Source organism: Schistocerca americana, chromosome 1, assembly GCF_021461395.2.
Source record: "Schistocerca americana isolate TAMUIC-IGC-003095 chromosome 1, iqSchAmer2.1, whole genome shotgun sequence".
Lineage (NCBI taxonomy): Eukaryota > Metazoa > Arthropoda > Insecta > Orthoptera > Acrididae > Schistocerca > Schistocerca americana.
The window spans coordinates 218994173-219020179 of NC_060119.1; the positions used below are offsets into that span (position 1 = coordinate 218994173).

At 41.4% G+C, this 26007-nt stretch overlaps 1 protein-coding gene across 2 annotated transcripts in view; it reads left to right on the forward strand.

Annotated features, from left to right (window-relative positions):
* The window catches only part of LOC124605304, a 203020-nt gene that overhangs the window by 104361 nt on the left and 72652 nt on the right, over positions 1-26007 (forward strand). For both annotated transcript variants that reach the window (XM_047136930.1, XM_047137013.1), the window contains exon 5: positions 9002-9127. In XM_047136930.1, coding sequence (XP_046992886.1) covers positions 9002-9127 — 126 coding nt within the window. The remainder of the gene's footprint in view (positions 1-9001; positions 9128-26007) is intronic.

Here is a 26007-nt window from a genome sequence, read left to right on the forward strand (position 1 = left end):
CAATTCTTAGTCCCATTTACCATCATGATCATAGCACCCCTTTCAGAAACTATAATAGCCACATACTTCAACAACAGACTTATTCCTATGATCGCAGCAAGACAAAGACAAAGACAAAGACAAAGACAAAGACAAAGACCACCATGGGTCTGAACTTCAATATGGTTCTCTGAATTTTCTCTTCTAGTAACACTTGTTTCCTTATTATTTTACTTTTTCCTGCAACAGCAACTATGACCTCAACTCCCTTTACTTGTTATTCTGGTATTTATGCTTTGTTTGTTATTTACCTGTAAATTCCTTCTGCAACAGCGTAATATTCGCTACCTGTGTCAATGAACATTACTGTCTCAATACCATTACTTTCAATGTTCACTGTTGGCTGATAATCCTCTTTACTTCCAGTCTCTGATTCTTCAAAAAAGGGCTTCCCTTACAGTTCCAAAGTCCTCCCTCATCACCTGTTTCATTACTATTTTCAGTTCATGTTCAGACTTTGCACGAACTCCCCTCTAGTTTTCTCATTCAGCATTACTCTACCATCTATCTACTTCCATCAAAATCTGAATGTCCTCAGTTATAACCGTATCTCTCTTATATATTAAAGCAAAGTTGTGGAAAGTACATGCTTTCAAATAATGGTTCTTATTGACAACATTTTCAATATTAGTGTGTGCTGTAACCATACTTTTTAATTTTGAATTTAATTTCTTCTCTATTTTTCAGCAATAAAATCAGTGCCTCTGTCATTAAAATTATTAAGTTTACGTCAAATACCATCTACTTTTTGAAATACTTCTTTTAAGTTGTTATCAAGAGAAGTTTTAACTGAATCTATCTCAACAGATAATGAAGAATTAACGACGTTTACCTTATTATTTAATTCAGATACTGTCTTTCTATGTTTCTTTCTCCTCACTAAACTCAGATTTGAAAAATATCTAGCTCTCTTATTTTCTTCGTTATCTTTATTTAATGAAGATACCAAGACAATATCTTCACTTATTTCACTGGACAGTACATTTGTGCCTATTTTTTTCTCCCTGAATCAATCAATCTTTTCACTTATTTCTCTAAATTTCTTGTTAGTTTTTTAAATAACCTCTTCAGTCTTGTTGCTTTTTATTGTTGGTGTACTTCTATTTTTTCAGTGAGAGCTGCCTCTATTTTGTTAAATTTGCTTTTCGTGTTCTGAGAAAATGAGCCTTGATATCCTTTCTTATATCATCAAATTTCCCTATAAGATTCTTCTATTTTACTGTTTGCTTCCCTGATAGATGATTCTATTTCGTCAATTTTTCTCGTAAGAGCTTGAAACATTTCCCGCGTACTGCTATTTATATTTTCATTTTCTTTTATGTCCTTCCCATTATTCACTTCCCGAGTACTTGCTTCAGTAACGTTTTCTGTTCTAGTTTCTTGTGAAAGCTCCTGCTCCTCATTTTCCTCCAAATGATTCATGGTGTACGAGTATACCCCTTGCCTCTTAGATTTCCTAAGTGGAAGCTTACGCCACAGTATTTAATTATTATTTTAATCTCCTCTTATGAACAACATATCTTCGACATACGTTCTGTACGTTTTAGCGCCCTGCATGTGCTCTGAACTCCGAACTCTGCATATGCTGCTCCCTCAGTGACTTGAACTGCTTTTGATATGCCACATGCGCACGGAAATTGTTCCCACTGCTACTACTATCACTAATATTAGTAGTTCTACTCAGCCGCGAATCACTTTTACTAGTATATTGAGCATATAATCATATTACAAATTAAGAGCAACAAAAATATAATTCTTACATACTTACATGTCTAGTGTGATAAGGATGGAACAGGTAGTCGGCCGTTTCCGTATAGGGGAAACCATCCTAACGTTTGCCTGAAGTAATTTAAGGAAACCATGGAAAAACTAAATCTGGATTGCTGGATGAAGACTGGAGCCACCAATGTACGAAATGCAATGCCCGTGTGTTTAACGGTGATACCTCATTTGATTTATGCATCGTGTACAATGCTGTCGTACAATGAAGTTATTTGATAATTTAAAGGTCTAGTGTTATACACTTAACTCATTTTTCATTCCCAGTCACTGCACATACTACACATTGCCACACATTGTTTCACAGTGATGTCAGTACCACAGCGACGATGTCTGGTTACGATTTTGTGTACTGCAATTTCCAATTTTCTAGCATGAAAAACTGAGTCAGCATCACTGTATAATGAGTGAGAAGTTAAGCTCAGAAAGAGGATAAGTTACTAGCGATATATACTGCATACATTTGGAGCAAGGTTTTCCAGAAAAGGAAAAGAAAAAAAAGGAGAAACCGTGGTGTGAAAGTGTTCCGTGAAATGACTGATGCTTTACTACTGTTATTGTTATCATTTATATGTTTTACATTTTCCTCCAAACCCCTACTCTGTGTTCTCCACATAATCCTTCAGTACATAGAATCTGTTGCTTAATAGGCACCTTTTAAGAGCCTTTTTACTAAGTTTGTTTCAGTAATTCTTTATACTCCTTAGACAATTTACTGTACAGTTTTATTTCTTCGTGAAAAGTGCAGTTTCATTTTTATTATTTCTTGGTAAATATAAGTTTACTTTAGTTCTTATTCCATGGTCATGAACAGAGCTATTTGTGCAATAATTATGCTCTGGATATGTGGCTGACGTCGCCATAACTGCTACTGCTCTCTTGGTTCATCTTCCTCCTTGTCCTCGTGATGATATTCCTCTCTCAGAAGCTTCTTGATTCTTGAATGAAACTTTATTACTTCGCGATGCGAACTTATCACATTCCACGACACCTACTTTTCACACTCCGTGATTCACAATATTATAACTTCGTGATGCTATCCGCAAGCCAGGAAGTTCATTTCTTGAAAAATTCTGACTCTCCAATGAATTGCGACACTGTTCGTGTTTTTTATCTTCAGTACAGGTATTCCGAAAAACGCCGACTTGCATCCGCTGGCACGGCTTACTCATGGCTCCTCACCTCACTGGCTTAGTTTCAGTACCTTATGACGCTGCCAGTCTAGCAGAGTTCCAACTGTGGTAACTACTTTCCTACTCACCACAGTAGCGGTTTATGTTGCTGTTTAAGAGATCGAGTTATTCGTGTTAACTGCAGCGTCCCAATACAATCATAATTTGGAGCCCGAAATAAGAGGAATCTAACAGCCCCATTAGTGTTCATCTCCCCTACTCCTGGTGGTAGCTAGACTGCTGATAACACTTTGGAAATCACAATTAACTCCTACCGTTGATTTCATACGGTTTTGTACAAACACCCTCCACAATGCCCGACGGTTCCTACCGTCAGTAGATGTGGTCTGCCTTGTCTTGGTTTAGTTGTGGCTGTTGCTTTGCGTTTCCACTTTACAATCGTTCAACAGCAGTCGACTTCGGCAATTCATTTTTTAGGTAACATCCAATGAGTATCAAGTCACTGAGCTCTCTTGACTGAACCATTCTACTATTACTGCTTTTCTACTGACATTACAGCACTCACCACCTCTTTCTGTACTGGCAGATTCGCCCCTCGTGAAATCCTCTGGTCAATTAAGTGTTACATAGTGGTGTCCTGATACTTTTGATGAGACGAATTATATAAATAGTAATTTTACTTAAAGTTAAACTTTCAAAACGCTGTAGAAATAACACCACTGGTCGTAATGACGTCAGATTGCAATGGAATATCATCGGAGAAGGGGGGAAACGTATGGCCCACGAAAAAAAAAAAAATAGTGTGAAAATTGATCAATAGATTGCGCTGTTTCTGTCCGAATACGCAAATGAAAGCACCAGTCATGCGCACGACCCATTGAAGCTGGTTTAATCACCCCAAGTACACCCAGGTTCTATAATGCCCTCCAAATCCTCGAACGCCATGCACTCTGCCTCGCCTTCCACTTCCACCTTCTGTCCCCCACGCACATCCTCTATGACCTCATCCCCTTCTCCCACCTTCTCCTTTTCCTTGAACACATCTGCACCCTGTATATTGTCCGCCGCCTCGATCCCCCTCACCCCCTAGTGTCTCCCTTCCTCTCCACCCCCAGCCCATTACCACGCCTTTACCATTGTGTCCCACGCTCTCTCCATCTCCACAGCCTCCACCTCCTTTCCAAACGCGACTTCCTGCACCTGCCCCTCCCGGATGATGAGCTTCACCCTGACGTCTACCCTTCCTACCAACTCTAATCCTACCTTCCTCCTGCCTCCTCCTCAGGGTTCCTTCTCCTCCCCCTCTTCCTGAGCGGCTTTCCCCTCCTATGCCCCCTCCCTCTCCTGTGCTCCCTTCAGTGTCTCTGCACTCCCTCCTGCTTTGTCTTCCCTCTTCATCTCCCCCTATGCCCGTCTACTTCCTCTTGGTGCGGCCCCTGTTCCCCCATTTTCCTCTTCCACCCCCCCCCCCCCCCATTACCTATTTTCCCTCCTCTCCGACCTCCAGTCCTTCGGTAGCTCCCTACTAGCAGTATTTATTCTTTCTGAGTTTTCCGTTGTTTACAGTGGTTTTAGTTTTTAAGAGTCTTACTCTGTGTGATTTTTATACTGTGGCCATCTTTTAACTTATATTTGACTCCAGTGATTTTAATTACGCAACTAATTACCAGCTGTGTTCCTTTAACAGTATATCGACTTTTTAAATGTACTCCAGTATCCCCGTATATTTTACCCCCTCATCTCCATTTATGGGGCAGGGGAATTAAATTACAATAAACGAAAAAAAAGAAAAGAAAACGGGCACACGGCTTTTCCTCCTTTCGCGTTCGGCATGACTGTCTCAATGCGTGATCGTGTTCTGCTTGTAAAGCTGTATTACAAGAATGATGACTGTGCACATGTCGCTCTGCAGAAGTTCGGGATACTGAAGGGTTTGAAAGAAGGCGTTGGTCCGATGACAGCCGTGGGTCTGGAGAAGATGATTCGGAAATTCGAAAAGACGGGTTCTTTCGGTGTGCAACCTGGTAGAGGGAGGAAACGAATAGATTTCACGCCAGTGGAAACAGTGGCCAGAGCAATGCAGGAGGAGACGAGTGGTGGTGTGCAAACGTGTAGTGCACGGAGAATTACCCGAACATTGGACATACCGTGAGCACGGTGAGTAAAATCCAAGGAAACACCCTTCTTTGCTATCCATTCAAAATTACCCAAGCGCACGAGGCTTCCTGTTGACTTGCCAGCAAGGGAGACCCTTGCTTTAGAATTTCTTGCTCGCATGGAAGTGGACAATTGTTGGCTGTGGAAGATTTTGTGGACAGACGAAGCCCACTTCCTTCTGATGGGATATGCCAATACACAGAATTGTCGAATATGGGCAACGGAAAATCCACAACCAAATCAACCAGTACCACTACATCCTGAAAAGGTCACGTGTGGTGCGTGTTTACGGCATCATTTTTCCTAGGGCCTATACCGTCACTGGCAAGCGCTATGAGTGTCTTTTGCGCAACCGCGTCATTCCAGCCCTCCAACAGTGTGGATGTGTGGGTGGGATCACTTTTATGCAAGACGGCGCACCTCCGCACACTGAAAATCCTGTTAAGCAGCTGCTGAAGCTCCATTTCGGAAATGCTAGAATTATCAGCCGCCATTTCCCTACAGCCTGGCAGTCCCGATCGCTTATCTTAATCCGTGTCACTTCTGGCTGTGGGGCTATCTGAAAGAGTTGTGTTTAGTGTTCCGATTGCAAACTTAGCTGTACTGAACGTGACCCCGGAAACACTTCGATCAGTTGTGGAACATGCAGTTTCTCGATTTCAACTTGTTACGAAAAACGGTGTACAGCATATTGAACATGTTTTGCGCCAGTCTCACGGAAATTAATAATCCGATTTGATTTTGATTGATGCTTTTTATGCGGTTTTGGGCCTCGCGACAATTAAAAACAGATTTTTCCCATCCGATGTGATATGACTTTGCCGTGGTGGATGGGCATACGTAACTAACAGTATCACACCTGTACACCGATGCACACTCAGTAGTAGTCTAACGTCAAACGTACACTTAAGGCATGGTTGTATGATTCATTTGTCATTTGTAGTCGACCACTATTAAATTACGATGCTTACAGCTCCATCTATTGGTACATTTTGTAACTATTTACTTTTCTTCTCCCATACGTTTTCCCCATTCTCTGATAATGTTCCGATGCAATATGACGTCATTTTGACCAGTGGTGTTATTTCAACAGCGGTTTGAAAGTTTAATTATAAGCACCCTGTACTGCAGCACATTCGCGAACGGCCCCACTGAGCGATGTGGCGCAGTGGTTGGCACACTGAACTCACAATGGGAAGAACAACGATTCAAATCACTTTTCGGCAATCCAGATTTAGGTTTTTCGTGATTTCTCCAAATCGCACCCGGCAAATTCTGGGACAATTCCTTTGAGCAGATCACGGCCAATTTCCTTCCTGCTCCTTTCATAATCCGGCCTTCTGCTACATCTCTAACGTTCGCGCTGTCGATAGGACGTTAAACTTTAATCTTTCTTCTTTCTTTTTCAAACACGGTCAAAGATCTTTCGACGTTATTAACTAAGTCATCTACATATATTGTGATCAGTAATGGTGCTACATCAGTCTCTAGATGTATGCCTGAAGTTACTTTAAGGTCTTTCTCCTTTAATAATGATATGCTGTGTCATGTTTTGAAACGTCCCCTTAGAAAAATCAGAACGACAGTCCTGGAAAACCTCCTACGTTATTTGATTTTCAAACAGCTGAGCAAAACTGAACGTACTCAGACATTTCTCTCTTTACTTATTCTGATCATCACTAAACTGACACACAATATTTTTAGCGCAACGCAGTCTGACTTTCAGTCATCCCTACAAAAGGATGGCCCTGACTAACAATAACCTATACCTTTCATGAATCACTTACCTCACAAAAATCTTCGTTAGTCGAACTACTGCAATACAACGAGCGCCAAACTGCAGATAGGCATAGTTAGTAAATGAAAGATTTTGGTAGAGAACAAACAATGTATTTACCTTAAAAAGTCATTATATATATATATATATATATATATATATATATATATAATTTTGTGACATCCAATTCGCTACGCGCTGTTCACATCCCATTGCCCAACACTACACAAGCGAATATTTGAACAATGAGTCCAACCAGCCACAGACTGCACACAGCACAGTTAGTGATTTTCATACAGAGCGCTACGTGGCGTTACCAACATAAAAAACTAAACAGCCTACTTACAGTTTGCTAGGAATTCTTCAATCCAAACAGGAAGCTAGTCTGATAGTCCGCATGCTGGTGTATTGTTCATAAGGCTACAGTGAGGAAGTGCATCGATCGCCTTCCGGAATTCAAAGACCACGGCATCAACCCAAGCGTCAGTGTTTACTATTTGCTAGGTCTCGTGGTCGAACAGGAGTTGACTTTCACACGAACGTTGTTTACGGAATCTATGTTGATTACTGCAGTGTAGATATTCGGTCTCCAGCCAAATCATGATAGTGAACATTTCTGACCACTTGTATCTTGTCACGAAGTAGTTTTCTGCCGCCTGTACATTTTCGATGTTGGAGGTCTGAATCATTCTGTATGTCGTTGTGCCTTTAAATTATGCTAGGTTCAGATGATCCATTGTACCTTGTGGCGTCCCGGCACTCCAACCACGTGCTGATATTGTCGACGCCGTAGAGCTGCTACTGCCACAGCTCTCGCAGTGGAGTTGAGACACGATGCGCCATGACGTAGATCCCCGTTGGTGAACGGGAGACAGAAATGCGAACTCGTACGATGGATGCTTCTTCTGGTTTAAGATTGAATGATTCATTGCCCGGATATGCAGTAGTTGTTAAATCTTATCTCATCCGCATCATACACACCACCAATTGCGAGGAAACATTGTGGTTATGAGTCTTCTCGTACGTTGTTGGCTCGTTGCTATGGAGTTGCTGAACCTGTATGAAGCGAGGTCCACAGATACTCTTTGATCACGTCTGAGTGAACCTACGCCGTAATATTAAAAAAAAGATGTTCAAAAGTTCTCTTTTCAATTTATGAAGTGGGTATTTTGATATTCAAATTAAATTGTCCCTGCTGAACAGTCGTTAGTTAACTATCATTGATTAAATCACTTAATTATGTAGTCCACGCTTGATATTTCACTTGGAACGAACAGTTTATTATTCCTTGGCCACTAAATACTTTATAACCTTCGCACCACATGCACACGCAGTTGGTTGGTAAAGTCAGTTCCATTAAAAATAAGTTTCTTGACAATTACGAGAACTTGACTCTTCAGCGTAATTGTATTATCTTCGTGAAGTCGTGTAATTGTGTCCTACTCGAGACTAATTGAGTGTAGTCCTTTGATATACTATCTACTCTTCTTTCAGTTCAACTATTTGAAAGTCAAGACCAATATTCACTAGTTTCGTCAATTAAGTTCAATTAACCCGTTATGCACGGTTAAACGCGTCTATCAGTTCCTGTCTGTGCTTAGAAAATCAGTTTACGAAGTTCGTGAATCACGTAACGCAAAACAATCTCGTCGCGTTCCGTACTCTCAACAACTAAGACAAGAATTGTTCTCGCACGTCTTTACAGGACGAGGGCCACCAGTCGACTTCTTCTGTGAAAGAGTATTGTAGGCGCATTGAATTTCTCCGTTGTGCTTACAACTCTCTTCCACATATAAGTTATCTCTGACTAACATCACCTTAGCTTCCAAGATATTAATGGCAATTATCACTTTGATATTTGTCCATTAACTAAATCTGAGGTTTCTTCCTCCTCTTTTCATAACAAAAACTCTCAGTGATGTATAATGTCGTTGTTATCAAAACTTCTTGGTGTTAGCTTATCGGCAAAGATGTCGTATTTGCCAAGATAACTCTTTCCCTACTTCATATTATGATATTCTATCTTAATTGACCTTAAGGGGGTCGTTGGCGTGTTATAACCTGTTGAAGCTACTAATGCTAAATAAACAAAACCGGATTTTGAATGTGTTCACAGCTGAGCCTGTACGGTGACTCGGCCTGGACGTGGAACGCAAAGAGGCGCCAGTACTACTTGCACCAGCTGGGGGAACACCAGCCGGACCTCAACTTGCGCAACAAACACGTCCAACAGGAACTCAAGGTAAAGACTCCCAAGTTCGTACTGGATTATTATGTTAAGCACGCAACTGATGGAATGAGCTATGTGCAGAACAACATTCTACCCCGGGCGTACTGATGAAACTGACACTGAATTACGTTTTATTTTAGTTTAAAGTGAGCTCTAATGTCTAACCAAATACTAATCAATTCTTTGCCATAGTACACTACTGGCCATTAAAATTACTACTCCAAGAAGAAATGCAGATGATAAACGGGTATTTATTGGACGAATATATTTTACTAGAACTGACATGTGATTACATTTTCACGAAATTTGGGAGCATAGATGCTGAGAAATCAGTACCCAAAACAACCAATTCTGGCCGTAATAACGGCCTTGATACGTCTGGGCATTGAGTCAAACAGAGCTTGGATGGCGTGTACAGGTACAGCTGCCCATGCAGCTTCAACACGATACCACAGTTCATCAAGAGTAGTGACTGGCGTATTGTGACGAGCCAGTTGCTCGGCCACCATTGATCAGACGTTTTCAATTGGTGAGATATCTCGAGAATGTGCTGGCCAGGGCAGCAGTCGAACGTTTGCTGTATCCAGAAAGGCCCGTACAGGACCTACAACAGGCGGTTGTGCAGTATCCTGCTGAAATGTAGGGTTTCGCAGGGATCGAATGAAGGGTAGAGCCATGGGTCGTAACACGTCTGAAATGTAACGTCCACTGTTCAAAATGCCGTCAATGCGATCAAGAGGTGACCGAGAAGTGTAACCAATGGCACCCCATACCATCACGAGATGACGAATACACGCTTCCAATGTGCGTTCACCGCGGTGTCGCCAAACGCAGATGCGACCATCATGATGCTGTAAACAGAACCTGGATTCATCCGAAAAAATAACGTTTTCCCATTCGTGCACCCAGATTCGTCGTTGAGTACACCATCGCTGGTGCTCCTGTCTGTGATGCAACGTCAAGGGTAACCGCAGCCATGGTCTCCGAGCTGATAGTCCATGCTGCTGTAAACGTTGTCGAACTGTTTGTGCAGATGGTTGTTGTCTTGCAAACGTCCCCATCTGTTGACTCAGGGATCGAGACGTGGCTGCACGATCCGTTACAGCCATGCGGATAAGATGCCTGTCATCTCGACTGCTAGAGATACGAGGCCGTTGGGATCCAGCACGGCGTTCCTATTACCCTCCTGAACCCACCGATTCCATATTCTGCTAACAGTCATTGGATCTCGACCAACGCGAGCAGCAATGTCACGATACGATAAACCGCAATCGCGATATGCCAGAATCCGACATTTATCAAAGTAGGAAACGTGATAGTACTCATTTCTCCTCCTTACACGAGGCATCACAACAACGTTTCACCAGGCAACCCCGGTCAACTGCTGTTTTTGTATGAGGAGTCGGTTGGAAACTTTCCTCATGTCAGCACGTTGTAGGTGTCGCCACCGGCGCCAACCTTGTGTGAATGCTATGAAAAGCATTTGCATATCACAGTATCTTCTTCCTGTCGGTTAAATTTCACGTCTGTAGCACGTCGTCTTCGTGGTGTAGCAATTTTAATGGCCAGTAGTGTACGTTTTATTGGAAGTTTCACATCGCGTGCTCAATAGAGTCCATAATGGTCGATTTAACGATGTTAATGTAGTGATATACATCATAGTGTCGTCCGACAACAGCACCATCTCAAGCATATGGACACTGAAAAATTTTGAAATTGTGGCGACTAGCTTTTCAAAAGAATTTTATAAGATTAAAAGGATTGTAATCCGACCTCCAAAGTTCTGATTGTTGTAGCTCGTTTCAGGTGATCCGCCGCTATGTTGGGCCTTAAATAAAGACAGCCTGAAAATATTAATTTAAGAACATAAAAAATCATGTGTGGGACCTCAGAATACGCAACTGACTTTGAGCTGATAATAATGGTTTCCCTCCAGATGTTGCCGGGCAACATAAGACTTTCTGTAAACGTGGCGTCATTTTGATGTCACACACAATATCGACAGACGTAGGAGCTTCTACTGACTTTCGTTAGTATCCTATGCAGGTCTCTTTCACAGGGCTATCAACTCACCCATGTCGTTAGCGGCAGAGATATACCAAGTGGAATTGACAATGGTTTACAGGAAGTCTTGTGAGATGAATGTTACTCGCGAAACATGTGTGACAACAAAGAATATGAATTTTATTGCTGTTAGTTTCACTTGCAGCAATTTAAGCTGTCCTCTTAGGTTCCCACCTAATGACACAGGCGGAACTCATCAGATATTCAAAAGCATACAGCCAGTTACTTGTGTCATCCTTCGTTCTCTAATCAGACGGAAATGTTAAATAACATCGAATATTGCGGATCGTGCTTGTATTACATTCATAAGAAGGTTCCATAATGTGTTAACGACGCTAAGATGCAAAAAAGTTACCAAGTAGCAGGTTGCGAACCTCTATCCTACAACTCCATAAAACACAGCATATTCATGTGATATTTGACTCATGTATTGTTGATCACAATGTCTCTTGAAAACTTGTATCTTCGATGCGCTATTAACTGAAATTTAATGACAGGGGATATGTGTCTGTGGTACATTTTTAATGCGTCGTTGCCTGAAGACAGCATATTGCAAGTTGTAATACAAAGTAGCTAAATATACCAAAATGAATATGACATCTGCTGCAGCAATTGTCGATATTGCGCGTAACGTCAAAATGTCATCACGTTTGCAGGAAGTGTTGTGAGAAGAATATTACCTACAAGGAGGTGAAAAAAGGAGGTGACACTACAGCTGTACGTTGTTTTGAAGCCACAGTGGGCTGGGTTGTCGCCATTTTAAGTAGCCCAAACCATTTAGCAGACTACTGTTTGCAATTGCTTCTTGTTCATTTTTTTGTCGTGTGGGCGCAATCATTGTTTTAAATACTAAATTACAGAGCTTACATGAATAACATAGTGACAGGAAGACAATTTCACTTTTCTATTCTGGAATGCGTATTTGCTCTAGTGATAACGACACATTTGGGGTCGTTAACGTAACCTGTTTTTTGCTGCTGTATTTAGGATAACCAGAAACAGAAGGAAGTGATGTGAAAATCATGCTTTCGTAATCCATTTAATTCCACTTTTAATGCATTTGTATCGATAGTAAATGAAACTGGAAATCCGAAAACAGTGCTTGTTTGCTTACTGATATCGGTAATGCTTCTCGTTCGTTACATTTTCCCCTTTCAGCTAGTATGCACAACATTTTTAGTGATCACGTTTGCAAATAATTTACGTACGTGTTCTTTGTCAGCCCATAAACGTGTGCAATGAGGAAGAAGCAAGACTTGCTATCATATCTTGTGTAAGTCAGAAAAGTGAATGATTATTGCAACGTCAAAGGAGCAGAACTGCGTAGAGTTATACCATCTTGCAGAACAGAGTTCTTGTTTTATTTGTTTCTGAGCGTATTAGTCTCACTGTAATTTACCCATCTTCTCACTTTGAAACTTTACCGATGATGCGTCATTCAGTGTGTGACCAATCATACTAATTTACAGGGTAAAATAGCGATATAATGTTGTAAACATCTTCCAGCCTTGAGGAATGCTATAAATGTGATTAAGGGAATTGTCTCAAATGCTTAAGACCCCTTAAAATCGACATTTTGCTTTAACATGTACGTGAGTAAATTTTTAGCAAGGACGGGATAACGTTTGTAAGATTAGGCTTACCTTTCCAACAGTAGCTTGTTTGCTTCTTTTCCCAGAATGTCTCTCGCCAGTAACTCTGTCAGTTTTTCAGGAATAAGCAAACATAGCACTGTTGGAATGTACGTCTACTTTGATAATTTGCTTGATTTTACTTCTGAATTTCATTTTGAGGTTTTGAAAGTATATAAATCTAAAGCATACTTTGTGATACACCAACAGTTAGTTACTTCAATGTTTAGTTAAATCGTGATGATATGGAACAAGTCATTATATACTGACACCAATTTCTTGTAAATATGCCTCCCTGCTGATGATTTGTTAGTTTTTATGTTTTATGATTAAAGACAGACAGATGTTAGTCATTAATTCCTACCCATCACAGTTTAACACTACAATAACAAATAATCTTCTGAGAAATAGGAAGAGTTACAAAGAGAAACGTTTTCTGTTTAGTTTCAAATTTTACTTTCCTGTGTATTAGGCATTTTGTACCAGTGGGTTAGTGGTCAAAACTTCTTGTTGTACCATCGTGAACCCCTGTTTGTGGTGCAGACAACCTTAGTGTGGCGCAATGAACGTCATTTCTTTCTTCTGGTATTGTAATTATGTACAACATTGTTTCTGTTGAAGTGCAGTTGATTATTTACGAGTACAAGAAACTTCATGAAGGACTAACTATATTGTCAAACGGATAGACTGCTACTCACACACCGAGTAGAAGGCAGGCACGACGAAAAGAGTGTTACATAAATTTTCAGCCAAAGCCTTCTTCAGAAAGGAAACAGAGCACACATACACATTCATACAGTCACACAAACACACACACACACACACACACACACACACACACACATTAAAGGAGGAGGAATGGTGAACGATGAATAATAATTATCAGCGAGAGGAATTTAGGACATCAGATGCTCACCCAACAATCAGCGCAGTTACGTAGCTGTGTGTTGTACGGGGACGAGACCGCTGATACAGTGTGACTCGGCCGTCGGAGAGTTTGCAGCTTGGAAGGCAATGAGAAACACAGGAAAGGAGACTAAGAACGGACAATGAGTAAAGTAAGCAAATCTAAAGTCAAATAATAGAAATAAAACCGTTACAACGAAAGTAAACAGTGCAACAATAATTCATGTATTCGAAAGAAAATATTGCTTGAATTGCTCCACTTACGGATAAAATGTGATTCCTTTAAACTTCATATGACGATCGGATCGCACCAGTAAACAGCGCAAGCTGGCATCTATGATGAAACAACTACGTATCCAGACAATCAAAGCAGCCAAATGGTCGAAAGTGGGCACGGGCACATCAGAGCGACGTCACGGGGAAGTATTAAAGCGGAGAACCATGGAGGAATGAATTCGGTGAACCTAATGTATTGGGCTAGTTATGATGGCGGACATCAGCTTCAAGTTTGTGACGTAGTGACACTTTTTTTTTTTTTTTACCTCCATGGTTACCCGGCGTCGCTCAACACCCAATCCATAGCATGCGCTCATTAGACCCTTAATTCCAATCAACAGGTCTTGTAATTCTTCTTTACTTTCACTGAGGATAGCAAAGTCATCAGCAAATCCTATAATTAATATCCTTTCACCCTGAATTTTAGTCCTACTTCATTTCGGTCACTGCCTCTCCGAACACTCTTTTTAATCCCACCACTTCGTTCTTGGTCTTCCATTCTTATGATCTCCTTTTGGTTCTTGTACGTATAGTGTGCTATGCATCGTTCCCTATACCTTAAGTATATCGTTCTGAGAATTTTGAACATCATGCATCATATTAAATTGTTGAACGCTCTCTTTAGACCGACAGATCCTATGGATGTATCTTCCGTTTTCGTAAGTCTTGCTTCCATCACCAAACTGCTTTTCCGTGACTTTACCTTTCCTAAGGCCAAATTAATCTTCATGTAATAGAGGCTCGACTTCTTTTCCATTCTTTCGTGTAATATTCTTCTCAGGAACTTGGCTAGATGCGCTGTTATACTTATTGTTCGACAGTCCTCACAGTTACGTGACCCTTGCTATCTTCTGAGTTGTGTGAATGATATTTTTCCGAAAGTCTGATGGTACATCACCAGTCTCGCACGAGTAGGTTCTACAAACGAATTTGAATAGTTGGCTGGTTGCCACTTTTCCAAAAGATTCCAGATTTTCCGAAGGAATGTTACTTATCCCTTCTACCCTATTTAACCACAAGTCATCCGGAAGTTTGTGGGCGAGCTGTTCTAGGCGCTTCAGTCCGGAACCGCGCTGCTGCTACGGTGGCAGATTCGAATCCTGCCTCGGGCATGGATGTGTGTGATGTCCTTAGGTTAGTTACGTTTAAGTAGTTCTAAGTCTAGGGGACGGATGACCTCTGATGTTAAGTCCCATAGTGCTTGGATCCATTTGAACCATTATGAGCGGGATGTTCGTTACGCTCTGACTCTAATACTGGATCCCTATGTCGTCCACACTGACTCCCATTTCTTCTTCTATTACGTCATCAGTCAAGTCCTCCCTCTCATACAGACCTCCAATATACTCTTTTCCTCCTATGCTTAACAGTGGAATTTTCAGTGCATTCGTAATGTTGACGACTTTGCTTTTAATTTCATAAAAAGGTTGTTTTGACTTCTCTATATGCTAAATCAGTCCTTCCGATGACCATTCCTTTTTCAATTTCGTGACGCTTTCCCTGCAATCTTTTCGTCATAGTTTTCTGCACTCCCTGTTTATTTCTTTTGTAAGTGACTTATATTAGTGAAAACTAACCTGGTCAGGGGGTAGAGATGGCGGCCTTAATGTGAATTATTAAATAAAAAATTTTTAAATTAAAAACTTTTAATGCCTAGACCTCAATTTTTCTATCACAATTAAAGTTCGATAACTAGTTTCGGTTGCTATCTACAATCATCTTCAGGATAGTTCTAAATATGAAAAAGCAGAAAAAAAGCATTGGAAAGGATCTTAGCTGTAGTCATGCAATAACATACATTCGTAAGTACCACAACTGTTTATTGTTATTGTTTTGGTTCTTACGAATGGATGGTGTTGCATGACTCCAGATAATGATGCTTTCAAATGCTTATCAACCGCCTTTTCGTATTTGGAACGATCTGAAGGTGGTTGCAGACAGCACCCAAACTAGTTATCGAACTCCAATTGTGTTACGAAATTTCGGGCTAGAGATTAAAAGTTTCTACTTTTAAATTTTTTTTATTAATAAGTGTATGGCTGTGGTCCTGTCTTCCGTTGAACCTCGTCTACGTTCTGGCCTACGTCCTGACCTACACCCACTGACAATGTCTGGTCATGGGCCGTCCTGAAAAATTCAGGACTCCAATCGACAGCCGCTGCTACTGATCAGCTCTACCGTTGAGGTGAAGCAGCAGGGTTCGTCGTTCCCTTACCTGTCGGGTAAGCTCAGACCAATTCGCTACCCAGCCCGGTGAAAGCCATTGTTGCTGCTTGAGGTATTCTTCCTACACTACTATGTACGTGAAAAACGATAATTCCTTGTTTATTGTCTTTCCAGGTATCGTAGCTTCAAAGGCCACCAATGTATATGACGATGTACCGGGCTATCCATCACTCTCAGTCATGCAGAACGGGAAATTTTGTGCGACAATTTTCGTCGCTGTACCTGGACGGTCTCCAGCACTAAATCCAGGAAATCCTTTTGGTGTATTTTATGAACTTTAAAATATTTTATATGAAGAATTGAAACAATAGATGTATTTTTTTTATTCAGCGGCCGTATGCACTGAGGTGCCAAAAATCACGCGATTGCGACATGCTTATACGCTGATGGCTGTAGTACCTCGTACACGAGGTATAAAAGGGCAATGCGTTGGTGGAGCTGTCATTTGTACTCAGGTGATTCATTTGAAAAGGTTTCCGAGTTGATTATGGCCGCACGACGGGAATTACCAGACTTTGAATGCGGAATGGTAGTTGCAGCTAGACGCATGGGACATTCATTTCCGGAAATCATTAGGAAGTACAATATTCTGAGATCCACAGTGTCAAGAGTGTGTCGAAAATACCATATTTCAGGTGTTACCTTTCATTACGGGCAACTTAACGACCAAGGGCAGCGGCGTTTGCTTACAAGGGAACCTCCCCATCGCACCCCCCTCAGATTTAGTTATAAGTTGGCACAGTGGGTAGGCCTTGAAAAACTGAACACACATCAATCGAGAAAACAGGAATAAGTTGTGTGGAACTATGAAAAAATGAGCAAAATATATAAACTGAGTAGTCCATGTGCAAGATAAGCAACATCAAGGATAACGCAATCACAGGAGTGTCGTGGTCCCGTGGTTAGTGTGAGTAGCCGAGGAACGAGAGGTCCTTGGTTCAAGTCTTCCCTCGAGTGAAAAGTTTAATTTTTTATTTTCAGTTTATGTGACAAACTATTATGTTTTCATCAGTGTTTTGGGAGTGATTATCACATCTACAGGAAAACCTAAATCGGGCAAGGTAGAAGAATCTTTTTACCCATTCGCCAAGTGTACAAGTTGGGTGGGTCGACAACAAATTCCTGTCATGACACACATGCCGTCACCAGTGTCGTATACAATATATCAGACGTGTTTTTCTGTGGAGGAATCGGTTGACCTATGACCTTGCGATAAAATGTTTTCGGTACCCATTGGAGAGGCACGTCCTTTCGTCTACTAATCGCACGGTTTTGCGGTGCGGTCGCAAAACACAGACACTAAACTTATTACAGTGAACAGTGACGTCAATGAACGATCGGACAGATCATAACTCTGCGAAAATAAAATTTTTCACTCGAGGGAAGACTTGAACCAAGGACCTCTCGTTCCTCGGCTACTCACACTAACCACGGGACCACCACTCTCCTGGTTCCGGACTGAGCGCCTAGAACCGCCAGACCACCGCGGCCGGCCCGGCAGTAGGATTCGTTGTGAATAGGAAGGTAGGACTGAGAGAATATTACTGTGAACAGTTCAGTAATAGGGTTGTTCTTATCAGAAACATCAGCAAACCAACACCGACAATGATAGTTCAGGTATAAATGCCAAAATCGCAAGCTGAAGATGAAGAGATAGAGAGGGTATATGAGGATAGTGAAAGGGTAATACAGCACGTAAAGGAAGACGAAAACTAATAGTAATGGGGGACTGGAATGCAGGTGTAGAGTAAGGAGTGGAAGAAAAGATATCACGAAAATATGAGTTCGGGAAAAGGAATGAGAAATGAGAAAGATTAAGTGCGTCCAGTGATAAATTTCAGCTTGTGATAGCGAATACACTCTTCATGAATGGCAAGAGATATACTTGGAAAAGGCCGGGGGATGCAGCATGATTTCAGTTACATTACATCATGATCAGACAGAGATTCCGAAACCAGATTATGGACTGCAAGGCGTACCCAAGAGCAGATATATACTCAGATAGCAATGTAACATTGATGAAGAGCAGGCTGAAGTTCAAGAGATTACTCAGGAAGATTGAATACGCAAAGAAGTGGGATACAGCAGTACTAAGGAATGACGAGATATGCATGAAGTTCTCCAAGGCTATAGATACAGCAATGAGGAACAGCTCTGTAGGTAATACTGTTGAAGAGGAATGGACATTTCAAAAAAGGGCAATCACACAAGTTGTAAAGAAGGTAATTGGGAAGAAACCATGGCTAACAAAAGAAATACTTCAGCTGGTCGATGAAAGAAGGAAGTGCAAATATGCTCAGGGAAATTTAAGAACAGAGAAATACAAGTCGCTGAGGAATGAAATAAATAGGAAGTGCAGGGAAGCTAAGACGAAATGGCTGCATGAAAAATGTGAAGAAATCGAAAAAAGAAATGACTGTCGGAAGGACTGATTCAGTATATACGAAAGTCAAAACAACCTTCGGTAAAATTAAAAGCAAGGGTGGTAACATTAAAAGTGCAAAGGGAATTCCACTGTTAAATGCAGAGGAGAGAACGGATAGGTGGAAAGAGTACATTCAAGGCATCTATGAGAGGGGAGAATTGCCTGATGTGATAGCAGAAGAAACAGGAGTCAATTTAGAAGAGATAGAGGATCCTGTATTAGGATCAGAATTTAAGAGAGTTGTGGAGGATTTAAGATCCAATAAGGCACTCCAGGTCAGGTACAACGAATTGTGACTCCACAAAACATTGCAGCAGTTGAAGCCATAGTGAAGGAAACCCGCCGAGTGACACTGAATGACATTGCAGCATGTTTACAGATTAGTCATGGGTCAGCACACCACAATGTGTATGATGTGCTCCAGTTTCACGAAGTGTCTGCAAGTTGGGTGCCACGGCAGCTGACTCCTGAAATGAGAGAACGACGTGTTGGTGCTACTCCTACTTTCCAGATGGCACCACCAGTTCAGAAAATTTTGGATTCCACCTCGTATGTATAAGAGCAAAGAAGAAATAGTAAGAGTGGATGACCAAGAACGAAGTGCTTGGTTTAAGACAAGGATGTAGTCTTTCGCCGCTACTGTGCCATCTGTACATCGAAGAAGCAATGATGGAAATAAAAGAAAGGATCAGGAGTGGAATTAAAATTCAAGGTGAAAGGATATCAATAATACGATTCACTGATGACATTGCTCTCCTGAGTGAAAGTGACGAATAATTACATGATCTGACGAATGGAATGTTCCCAAACAACGATGGAATTTTTGAGGATAACTGTACGCCGTATCATCGGACCACAACTGTTCGCGACTTGTTTGAAAAACATTCTGCGCAGTTCGAGCGAATGATTTAGTCACCGAGGTCGACGTAATCGGGAGGCCAGTGCATGCACAGAATCCTACGCCGGCAATATTTCACAATTATGGATGGCTATAAAAGCAGTATGGGTCAATAAATGATTTATTGAGTCCATGTCGCATCGCGGAGTTACACTACACTGGGGAAGAGAACGTCCGAAATGATGTTAGGAGGTATCCCATGAGATTTGTTACCTCAGTGTATGTACACAATGTAAGAAAAATCCAGACTTCGACCGCAGTGGGGCATTGAAACAAATCCATTGGCAATAAGCGAAAATTTGTGTCAGACTGGAACTTGAACCTGGATTTCCCGCTTTACGTAAGAGGTCACCTCTAGGGCTTCAACTATCCGACCACACTTTCCGTCCAGACCAAATTCTCAGCTTGTCGCACGCGACACATGTAGTTTGGGGGAATCAGGTGAAGCTGCGAGCAATGAAGATTATGGACAGCGGACGCTACATGTGTAGTGTCCGAAAGGACAGACACCCTACATACGTGTGCACCTAGAGGGCAATAATGATACCTTCGGTGCGGATGCACTCTACGTGCTAACGCAAGCCGGAATCAGTCTGGCACGGACGGAAAGCATGCTCAGATATCCGAAGTGGTTAAGTCAACCACTCGCGTGTAGTCGAAAATGTGGATTCGAGTACCAAATTTTAACTTGTCGCCATGAGATCTATTTTTATGCCCGATTGCGGCTAAGGTCTGAATTTCTCTTACATCACGAAACAATAAACTTATAAAACATACAGACGGAAGGTTGTAATTGAGCACAAATACTGTAAAGCTGTGGACTGAAATGCGCCCATTCTTTAGATGAGGTATACTTCTCTGCTTTCGTTGCAGATTAGGCGAGTAGTTTGCAACAGATTACTTTGAGCTATTGTCATTTTGACGGAGTGGAAAAGCATTATTTTCCACTCTTCCTACTCCATTTGGGGATGGCTAGAGCGAAGAAAGATAGTTTGTATTGTTCTTTATGATTTTAGACAACATGTTTGGAGATACAATAGCGGTCTATTTGAATTGTGATGTGGGAATGGAAATTGATTAATAATTGCTTGAATAATTGGAAAAAATGAAGGAGAGAATAGCTGAAAGAAATTTGAGGGTAAATTATGAATCTGTGCACAATCCTGGGTGAACTTTAACATATACCAATATCAACAGATCTTTAATATCAATACATTCAAGTTCAATAACCATAATTTTCATTATGCACTGCTTCACATTGATTCCATGCATCCTCCGGATACCGTGTAAATTCTTCTTGTCTGCACCGAACCTGTTGATGCAGGATCTCGGCGGCGAGTGAAATGATGGAAATGGAAATGCCGTGCGGCTAGGGCCTCCCGTCGGGTAGACCGTTCGCCTGGTGCAAGTCTTTCGAGTTGACGCCACTTCGGCGACTTGCGTGTCGATGGGGATGAAATGATGAAGAAAGACAAACAACACCCAGTCATCACGAGGCAGAGAAAATCCCTGGCCCCGCCGGAAATCGAACCCGGTACCCTGTGTGCGGGAAGCGAGAACGCTACCGCAAGACCACGAGCTGCGGACAGTGAAATAATGAACAGATAGTAGTTGACCTCTTAACCATGCGAATAAATATTGCTTTTCCAATAACTTTTTATAACACTTTTAATGAGCGGTTGAAATAAACATTTTAACAATGCTGGTACGACAGATCCAAGCACACCTCCATACACTACCACTTCTCGAAACGAAAGGGTGGAGATACAGGAAGAGCTTATTCCTTACTTTGTTTCATACAGATATTTAACGATGTATCAAAACATTATCCTTGCCACAAAAAATCTTGTTAATTTACCTTTGGCGATGTCTATATTCATTCAGTTTACATATACCTTATGTATAATAAAAGAAAAGTACGAAAAAATAATATGCTTCAATACGTATAGCAGATATACAGTCAAGATTGCAAATTAATCATTAATTTAAATATAACAGCCTGTTTAGGGTTTTATTTTGTTCATCTTCGGATCGAGGGCACTGTAAACATTTAAGATAGTGCCAAAATGCTACGCTATTTTAACTTTTGGTGCTTCTATTATTTTGTACTCTTATGTCATTTTCTAATTTTTATATTTTGACATTATTTTATATCTTTACAGTGCCATGGAGCTGAATGTAGAGGGTATAAGCAACGAAACCGATTGTCGTTTTTAAAGAAATTGTTAACTTGACTGTTTCATTAAGTGATTTTTCTGTATTAGCTTGAATTTCTCCAATTTTTGCGTAGGTACTACGAGGGTGGTTCAGTAAGTATGTTAGCAAGAGCTCTCGCAGGTGTGTAATAAGGTGTTTGAATTAAACTAAATGTCAACATAGAAGAGACGATCATAGCTTTCAAACATGCCGGTAGAGAAATTACAGTACAGCATCGAAGTTGAGGTGTATTTAAATGTCCACCTACAGTGTGGGAGAACTAACACTAGCTCTGGTTTACAAACGTACTGCAAGAGAATACGAAAGAATTTATCATACACTTGAAAATTGTAGAAGAATTCTACTTGTAGCAGGACAGTGCTTCGAAGTACTAACTGGACGGTGCTCCACAAGAACAGACGCACTTTATAAACCACTCCAAAATCTACACATTGAAACGTCCCCTTAGAAAATTTTATGAATTATTGTGCTAGTAAACCCCTTACGTTACTTGATTTTCAAACAGCTGAGCAAAATTGAACGTACTCAGACATTTCTCTCTTTCCTTATTCTGATCAACACTAAACTGACAGAAAATATTTTTAGCTCAACGCAATCTGACTTTCAATAATCCCTGCAAAAGAATAGCCCTGACTAACAATAACCTATACCTTTCATGAATCACTTACCTCACAAAAATCTTCGTTACTCGAAGTACTGCAATACAGCGAGCGCCAATACTGCCAGCTAAATAAAAGATTCTAACTATTGAAGGCACTAACTACTGATTGGCATAGTTAGCAAATGAAAGATTATGATAGAGGACAAACAATATATTTACCTTAATAATGTTCAAAAGTCATCATATATACATCTGTTCATGATATCCAGTATTACAATTTACTATTTCTGATGGACACACGTCCAGATCGTCCGCTCTCAGCCATCTCTCCCCCCACATCCACCACTGCTGGTGGCTCACCTCCAACTGCGCAACGCTACGCGCTGTTCACATCCAACTGCCCAACGCTACAATAGCGAATATTCCAACAATGCCAACCAGCCACAGACTGCACACAGCACAGCCAGTGATTTTCATACAGAGCGCTACGCGACGTAACCAACATAAAAACCAAAATAGCCTACTTACAACATACGAACCGCACCGAGTATTTCCGGACTGAATTCGACTGGCGTTTTGAGATGCACCACGCAGTTATACTGCTACAATATAAGCTATTACTTGAGAATGAAGTAAATTGGCCAGGTTGTGATATTAACTTTTGTGCCATCCGTATCATAGACAGTGGAAGAAACTGCATAAGAAATCGCCACACATACAGGTAATTAAATTCTGTTTCTGGAACCTTTATAAATATGTACGAAAACTTATGTCAAATCTAACGTATCCCGCAACAAAGTTATTTCTTGCACTCTGCGTTTTATTTTATTTGGATACTTTCCTCTATAAAAATATTTTTATTACGTACCTCAAGCTCTTATTATCGAAATATTGTGTCAGAAGCAACTGACTTTTGACATTTAAAACCAGCACTCCTATGTGAACAATTCTGTCAGTGTGTAGTGTGGGTTTCGAACAGTATACTGAAAAATTTATTATTGCTGACGTACACTGTACATTCGATTCTCTTGATTTAAATTGCTCAGTTAACTTCTTACCATAATTAATTTTTATAGTGTCAATACGTTCTGACCATCTACATTGACGGAATAAATCACAAAACCGAAAAACAATTACTGTGAGGAAACGAAATTTATTGGAACACATTTGTCTAGGTAACATATTTAAGTGATTAACGTAGCAAGATCACAGGTGAGTATCAGCACAAGGTAAGCCATTGAAAATGTGAAAAGCTGGTACATTAACAACTGGTGTAGGTGCCAGAATGTTGAATACCACCATGCAGACGTGCATGCATTGTCATCTATAGGTACCGGAGGTAAGTTTGTAGGACAGAGTTCCATGCCTGCTGTATTTGCTCAGTCGACACAAGAACGGTTAATGCTGTTTGTGGATGGCCCTGCAGTTGTCGTCCGATGTTGTCACACGTATTGGAAACAGATCTGGCGATTGGGCAGGCCAAGGCAACATGTCGACACTCTGTAGAACGTTTTGGGTTACAACAGCAGTGAGTGGGCGAGCGTTATCGTGTTGGAGGACACCTCCTGGAATGCTGTTAATGAACGGCAGCACAACATGTTTAATCACCATACTGACGTACAAATCTGCAATCAGGGTGCGTGGAATGATCACGAGAGTACTTCTGCTGTCATACGAAATCGCACTTCACACTTCAGGTGTAGGTTTGTTGCAGTCCCACAGCCGGCCTCCTTCGTACCAACACATGGCTGCAACTGGCACCGAGGCAAAACCAGCTTTCATCAGAAAACACAACACACCTCCACCCTGCCGTATAGAGAACTCCCTCTCGACACCACTGAAGTTGCAGACGGCGGTGGTTTGGGGTCAGTGGAATGGACGTCACAGGGCGCCTTCAAACGAGATTTTTTCTCAAATGATAATTAATTGAAACCCTCAGCTGCCAACAGGTGTTATTGGTATACCTCATCGGAGACAGCTGTAAATGTGTGCACCGACCGGGAGTCGAACCCGGGATCCCCTGCTTACATGGCAGACGCTCTATCCATGTTTTTTGTTGTTGTTATTGTTGGGTTTTTGTCTTTGCGGACGTCACATGACATGCTTCCCGTGAGACTCACATTCCCAACTGTCCACAATCTACTTACGTAATGTACCTAATAGATATTTGCCCATCCACTCATTACTCGCGCACACTATGTTACTATCTTCATATACAGGGTGTTACAAAAAGGTACGGCCAAACTTTCAGGAAACGTTCCCCACACACAAATAAAGAAAAGATGTTATGTGGACATGTGTCCGGAAACGCTTAATTTCCATGTTAGAGCTCATTTTAGTTCTTCCACCTACGCTCAATGGAGCACGTTATCATGATTTCATACGGGATACTCTACCTGTGCTGCTAGAACATGTGCCTTTACAAGTACGACACAACATGTGGTTCATGGACGATGGAGCTCCTGCACATTTCAGTCGAAGTGTTCGTACGCTTATCAACAACAGAGTCGGTGACCGATGGATTGGTAGAGGCGGAACAATTCCATGGCCTCCACGCTCTCCTGACCTCAACCCTCTTGACTTTCATTTATGGGGGCATTTGAAAGCTCTTGTCTACGCAACCCCGGTACCAAATGTAGAGACTCTTCGTGCTCGTGTTGTGGACGGCTGTGATACAATACGCCATACTCCAGGGCTGCATCAGCGCATCAGGGATTCCGTGCGACGGAGGGTTGATGCATGTATCCTCGCTAACGGAGGACATTTTGAACATTTCCTGTAACAAAGTGTTTGAAGTCACGCTGGTACTTTGTGTTGCTGTGTGTTTCCATTCCAAGATTAATGTGATTTGAAGAGAAGTAATAAAATGAGCTCTAACATGGAAGGTAAGCGTTTCCGGACACATGTCCACATAACATATTTTCTTTCTTTGTGTGTGAGGAATGTTTCCTGAAAGTTTGGCCGTACCTGTTTGTAACACCCTGTATATAGTTAAAGGCTACCCAGCCATTAACCTTCGTCTGTGCGAATGCGCACAGGTTGCCCGAACTCTTACGGGAATCGTCACCTTGGTGTGCGCGAGTAATGAGTGGAGGGGCAAATATCTTTTAGGCACATTACGTATGTAAATCGTGGGCAGTTGGGAATGTGAGTCTCACGGGAAGCGTGCAAAGGATAAGTTCCTGCAGTCGCGCTATTCATCTGTGTCCTCGATAGCTGAGACGCCGGCACGGTAGCTCAGCGTGTTTGGTCAGAGAGCTGGTTGGCCTCTGGAATAAAAAACTAAGTGGAAGGATCAACAACCGAACTTTAAAGGATGTCATGTGACGTCCGAAACGACCAAACCCAACGAGCAAGAAAAAAAGAAAAGAAAATGATGGATCGAGCGTCTGCCATGTAAGCAGGATATCCCGGGTTCGAGTCCTGATCGTTGCACACATTTTCTGCTGTCTCCATCAAGGTATACCAACAACACCTGTCGGGAGCTGAGAGTTTCAATTAATTATCGTTTATTCTAGAGAAGCTGCACTGTCAACAATGGTATCTGTTCTTTCAAGAACAGTTACTATTTTCGGATTTTTTCTTCTATGTGCGTTTGGATTTTCGCGATTTTCTTTTGCCTTTACGACTTTCCTCTTCATTGTTATC